This window comes from Lampris incognitus, unplaced genomic scaffold (assembly GCF_029633865.1).
Source record: "Lampris incognitus isolate fLamInc1 unplaced genomic scaffold, fLamInc1.hap2 scaffold_184, whole genome shotgun sequence".
In the NCBI taxonomy this organism is placed as follows: Eukaryota; Metazoa; Chordata; class Actinopteri; order Lampriformes; family Lampridae; genus Lampris; species Lampris incognitus.
The window spans coordinates 126,963-132,962 of NW_026611143.1; the positions used below are offsets into that span (position 1 = coordinate 126,963).

Consider the following 6,000-nt stretch of genomic DNA (forward strand, 5'->3'; position numbering starts at 1 on the left):
CACTGGTTGTGAGTTGGACTTGACCCCTTGTGGTCTCGGACTTGACTTGGACTCAGACACTCTAAAGACTTGGGTGGTCTTGACTACAAGTCTCTTTGACCCCTCTGGTTTTGAGTTGGACTTTACCCCTTGCGGTCTCGGACTTGACTTGGACTCAGACCCTCTAAAGACTTGGGTGGTCTTGACTACAAGTCTCTTTGACCCCACTGGTTGTGAGTTGGACTTGACCCCTTGCGGTCTCGGACTTGACTTGGACTCAGACCCTCTAAAGACTTGGGTGGTCTTGACTACAAGTCTCTTTGACCCCACTGGTTGTGAGTTGGACTTGACCCCTTGCGGTCTCGGACTTGACTTGGACTCAGACCCTCTAAAGACTTGGGCGGTCTTGACTACAAGTCTCTTTGACCCCACTGGTTGTGAGTTGGACTTGACCCCTTGCGGTCTCGGACTTGACTTGGACTCAGACCCTCTAAAGACTTGGGTGGTCTTGACTACAAGTCTCTTTGACCCCACTGGTTGTGAGTTGGACTTTACCCCTTGCAGTCTCGGACTTGACTTGGACTCAGACCCTCTAAAGACTTGGGTGGTCTTGAGTACAAGTCTCTTTGACCCCACTGGTTGTGAGTTGGACTTTACCCCTTGCAGTCTCGGACTTGACTTGGACTCAGACCCTCTAAAGACTTGGGCGGTCTTGACTACAAGTCTCTTTGACCCCACTGGTTGTGAATTGGACTTGACCCCTTGCGGTCTCGGACTTGACTTGGAGTCAGACCCTCTAAAGACTTGGGCGGTCTTGACTACAAGTCTCTTTGACCCCACTGGTTGTGAGTTGGACTTTACCCCTTGCGGTCTTGGACTTGACTTGGACTCAGACCCTCTAAAGACTTGGGCGGTCTTGACTACAAGTCTCTTTGACCCCACTGGTTGTGAGTTGGACTTGACCCCTTGTGGTCTCGGACTTGACTTGGACTCAGACACTCTAAAGACTTGGGTGGTCTTGACTACAAGTCTCTTTGACCCCTCTGGTTGTGAGTTGGACTTTACCCCTTGCGGTCTCGGACTTGACTTGGACTCAGACCCTCTAAAGACTTGGGTGGTCTTGACTACAAGTCTCTTTGACCCCACTGGTTGTGAGTTGGACTTGACCCCTTGCGGTCTCGGACTTGACTTGGACTCAGACCCTCTAAAGACTTGGGTGGTCTTGACTACAAGTCTCTTTGACCCCACTGGTTGTGAGTTGGACTTTACGCCTTGCGGTCTCGGACTTGACTTGGAGTCAGACCCTCTAAAGACTTGGGTGGTCTTGACTACAAGTCTCTTTGACCCCACTGGTTGTGAGTTGGACTTGACCCCTTGCGGTCTCGGACTTGACTTGGACTCAGACCCTCTAAAGACTTGGGTGGTCTTGACTACAAGTCTCTTTGACCCCACTGGTTGTGAGTTGGACTTGACCCCTTTCGGTCTCGGACTTGACTTGCACTCAGACCCTCTAAAGACTTGGGCGGTCTTGACTACAAGTCTCTTTGACCCCACTGGTTGTGAGTTGGACTTTACCCCTTGCGGTCTCGGGCTTGACTTGGACTCAGACCCTCTAAAGACTTGGGTGGTCTTGACTACAAGTCTCTTTGACCCCACTGGTTGTGAGTTGGACTTGACCCCTTGCAGTCTCGGACTTGACTTGGACTCAGACCCTCTAAAGACTTGGGTGGTCTTAACTACAAGTCTCTTTGACCCCACTGGTTGTGAGTTGGACTTTACGCCTTGCGGTCTCGGACTTGACTTGGACTCAGACCCTCTAAAGACTTGGGTGGTCTTGACTACAAGTCTCTTTGACCCCACTGGTTGTGAGTTGGACTTGACCGCTTGCAGTCTCGGACTTGACTTGGACTCAGACCCTCTAAAGACTTGGGTGGTCTTAACTACAAGTCTCTTTGACCCCACTGGTTGTGAGTTGGACTTTACGCCTTGCGGTCGCGGACTTGACTTGGACTCAGACCCTCTAAAGACTTGGGTGGTCTTGACTACAAGTCTCTTTGACCCCACTGGTTGTGAGTTGGACTTGACCCCTTGCGGTCTCGGACTTGACTTGGAGTCAGACCCTCTAAAGACTTGGGTGGTCTTGACTACAAGTCTCTTTGACCCCACTGGTTATGAGTTGGACTTGACCCCTTGCGGTCTCGGACTTGACTTGGACTCAGACCCTCTAAAGACTTGGGTGGTCTTGACTACAAGTCTCTTTAACCCCACTGGTTGTGAGTTGGACTTTACCCCTTGCAGTCTCGGACTTGACTTGGACTCAGACCCTCTAAAGACTTGGGTGGTCTTGACTACAAGTCTCTTTGACCCCACTGGTTGTGACTTGGACTTTACCCCTTGCGGTCTCAGACTTGACTTGGACTCAGACCCTCTAAAGACTTGGGCGGTCTTGACTACAAGTCTCTTTGACCCCACTGGTTGTGAGTTGGACTTGACCCCTTGCGGTCTCGGACTTGACTTGGACTCAGACCCTCTAAAGACTTGGGTGGTCTTGACTACAAGTCTCTTTGACCCCACTGGTTGTGAGTTGGACTTTACCCCTTGCAGTCTCGGACTTGACTTGGACTCAGACCCTCTAAAGACTTGGGTGGTCTTGAGTACAAGTCTCTTTGACCCCACTGGTTGTGAGTTGGACTTTACCCCTTGCAGTCTCGGACTTGACTTGGACTCAGACCCTCTAAAGACTTGGGCGGTCTTGACTACAAGTCTCTTTGACCCCACTGGTTGTGAATTGGACTTGACCCCTTGCGGTCTCGGACTTGACTTGGAGTCAGACCCTCTAAAGACTTGGGCGGTCTTGACTACAAGTCTCTTTGACCCCACTGGTTGTGAGTTGGACTTTACCCCTTGCGGTCTTGGACTTGACTTGGACTCAGACCCTCTAAAGACTTGGGCGGTCTTGACTACAAGTCTCTTTGACCCCACTGGTTGTGAGTTGGACTTGACCCCTTGTGGTCTCGGACTTGACTTGGACTCAGACACTCTAAAGACTTGGGTGGTCTTGACTACAAGTCTCTTTGACCCCTCTGGTTGTGAGTTGGACTTTACCCTTGCGGTCTCGGACTTGACTTGGACTCAGACCCTCTAAAGACTTGGGTGGTCTTGACTACAAGTCTCTTTGACCCCACTGGTTGTGAGTTGGACTTGACCCCTTGCGGTCTCGGACTTGACTTGGACTCAGACCCTCTAAAGACTTGGGTGGTCTTGACTACAAGTCTCTTTGACCCCACTGGTTGTGAGTTGGACTTGACCCCTTGCGGTCTCGGACTTGACTTGGACTCAGACCCTCTAAAGACTTGGGTGGTCTTGACTACAAGTCTCTTTGACCCCACTGGTTGTGAGTTGGACTTGACCCCTTGCGGTCTCGGACTTGACTTGGACTCAGACCCTCTAAAGACTTGGGTGGTCTTGACTACAAGTCTCTTTGACCCCACTGGTTGTGAGTTGGACTTGACCCCTTTCGGTCTCGGACTTGACTTGGACTCAGACCCTCTAAAGACTTGGGCGGTCTTGACTACAAGTCTCTTTGACCCCACTGGTTGTGAGTTGGACTTTACCCCTTGCGGTCTCGGGCTTGACTTGGACTCAGACCCTCTAAAGACTTGGGTGGTCTTGACTACAAGTCTCTTTGACCCCACTGGTTGTGAGTTGGACTTGACCCCTTGCAGTCTCGGACTTGACTTGGACTCAGACCCTCTAAAGACTTGGGTGGTCTTAACTACAAGTCTCTTTGACCCCACTGGTTGTGAGTTGGACTTTACGCCTTGCGGTCTCGGACTTGACTTGGACTCAGACCCTCTAAAGACTTGGGTGGTCTTGACTACAAGTCTCTTTGACCCCACTGGTTGTGAGTTGGACTTGACCGCTTGCAGTCTCGGACTTGACTTGGACTCAGACCCTCTAAAGACTTGGGTGGTCTTAACTACAAGTCTCTTTGACCCCACTGGTTGTGAGTTGGACTTTACGCCTTGCGGTCGCGGACTTGACTTGGACTCAGACCCTCTAAAGACTTGGGTGGTCTTGACTACAAGTCTCTTTGACCCCACTGGTTGTGAGTTGGACTTGACCCCTTGCGGTCTCGGACTTGACTTGGACTCAGACCCTCTAAAGACTTGGGTGGTCTTGACTACAAGTCTCTTTGACCCCACTGGTTGTGAGTTGGACTTGACCCCTTTCGGTCTCGGACTTGACTTGGACTCAGACCCTCTAAAGACTTGGGCGGTCTTGACTACAAGTCTCTTTGACCCCACTGGTTGTGAGTTGGACTTGACCCCTTGCGGTCGCGGACTTGACTTGGACTCAGACCCTCTAAAGACTTGGGTGGTCTTGACTACAAGTCTCTTTGACCCCACTGGTTGTGAGTTGGACTTGACCCCTTGCGGTCTCGGACTTGACTTGGAGTCAGACCCTCTAAAGACTTGGGTGGTCTTGACTACAAGTCTCTTTGACCCCACTGGTTGTGAGTTGGACTTGACCGCTTGCAGTCTCGGACTTGACTTGGACTCAGACCCTCTAAAGACTTGGGTGGTCTTGACTACAAGTCTCTTTGACCCCACTGGTTGTGAGTTGGACTTGACCCCTTGCGGTCTCGGACTTGACTTGGACTCAGACCCTCTAAAGACTTGGGCGGTCTTGACTACAAGTCTCTTTGACCCCACTGGTTGTGATTTGGACTTTACCCCTTGCGGTCTCGGACTTGACTTGGACTCAGACCCTCTAAAGACTTGGGTGGTCTTAACTACAAGTCTCTTTGACCCCACTGGTTGTGAGTTGGACTTGACCCCTTGCGGTCGCGGACTTGACTTGGACTCAGACCCTCTAAAGACTTGGGCGGTCTTGATTACAAGTCTGTCTCTCTGTTTGTCTCGTGTCTGTGGTTAGGAGGGGACACATGGACTAGACTGCAGGCAGAAGTGTGAGTGTCTGAATGCTGAAGGCTGCGATCCGGTGACCGGCCACTGCCTCTGTCTGGCCGGATGGACAGGTGAGTCGAGACGCAGCGCTCCCAGTCTACCCATAACCCTGCTGTCTGCAAGACATCAGGTGTATTGTCCAGTGAAGAAAACGTCCCAGGTTATGTCCCTCATGGTTAGGTCCTCTGTGTGTGTTGCCTGATGCATGTTTTAGCTGATCATGATGCTGCTGGCGGGAGAAGTTGTGCGTTTGAAACCTCTGCAGGAGTGACTGTGTGTGCGGGTTGCAGCGCCCCCCCTCCCCTTCTCCCTGCAGCAGCAGGCTGCCACGTGTGACTGCCACGAGGTGTGATCAATATGAGAAGGGATGAATATGGAAAAGGCTTTTTAAATCACCGCCGGAGGGAGAGCTCATTATGACCACACGTCGGCGGCAGCTTCAATATATGGACAGTTTTCTAAACGAAAGAGGTCTCGGTTGTTTGGAAGAGGTAAACAACCGTCAGAGTTATGTGTTTCCAAGGAAGATAATTACTTGGCGTGATAATTATTTTGATGAGATAACGACATTTGTGCCTGACTGAAATGTGGTCTGCGCCGGCCAGGGGCTCTCAGATCTGCTTCGTGCTCCACTTTTAGATCTGAGCTGTTTCCCTCCCATTGGCTGAGAAAACCCAATAAACTCCATAAAGCTCCCAGTCCGCAGTTTCGCAGTGTAATTACTTTAAATCTCGGCCTACATTTGGGAGAGTTCCCAAAGAACCACCGTGAATCTGTTGTCCAGTTGGAGCCATGTACTGTGTAAAACAGATGGCTCTGTCACATCGATTCTTCAGGGGGCATTCTGAAGACTAAAGTTTGGCTTTATGCTCGCCACCAAGTTGTCTTGGCGCCAGAAAATCGAAACTCGGGCAACAGGATAGACCATGGATGGAGCTGGGGTGGGACCTGGATGGAGCTGGGGTGGGACCTGGATGGAGCTGGGGTGGGACCTGGATGGAGCTGGGGTGGGACCATGGATGGAGCTGGGGTGGGACCTGGATGGAGCTGG

The 6,000-nt window shown here is 51.4% G+C and overlaps 1 protein-coding gene across 1 annotated transcript in view; it reads left to right on the forward strand.

Annotated features, from left to right (window-relative positions):
* Nucleotides 1-5,020, forward strand: part of LOC130132837 (multiple epidermal growth factor-like domains protein 11) — a gene marked incomplete at its 3' end in the record, with an annotated part of 104,816 nt that extends 99,796 nt beyond the window's left edge. The window contains exon 12 of the mRNA XM_056301857.1: nt 4,918-5,020. Coding sequence (XP_056157832.1) covers nt 4,918-5,020 — 103 coding nt within the window. The remainder of the gene's footprint in view (nt 1-4,917) is intronic.
* Nucleotides 5,021-6,000: the final 980 nt, after the last annotated feature.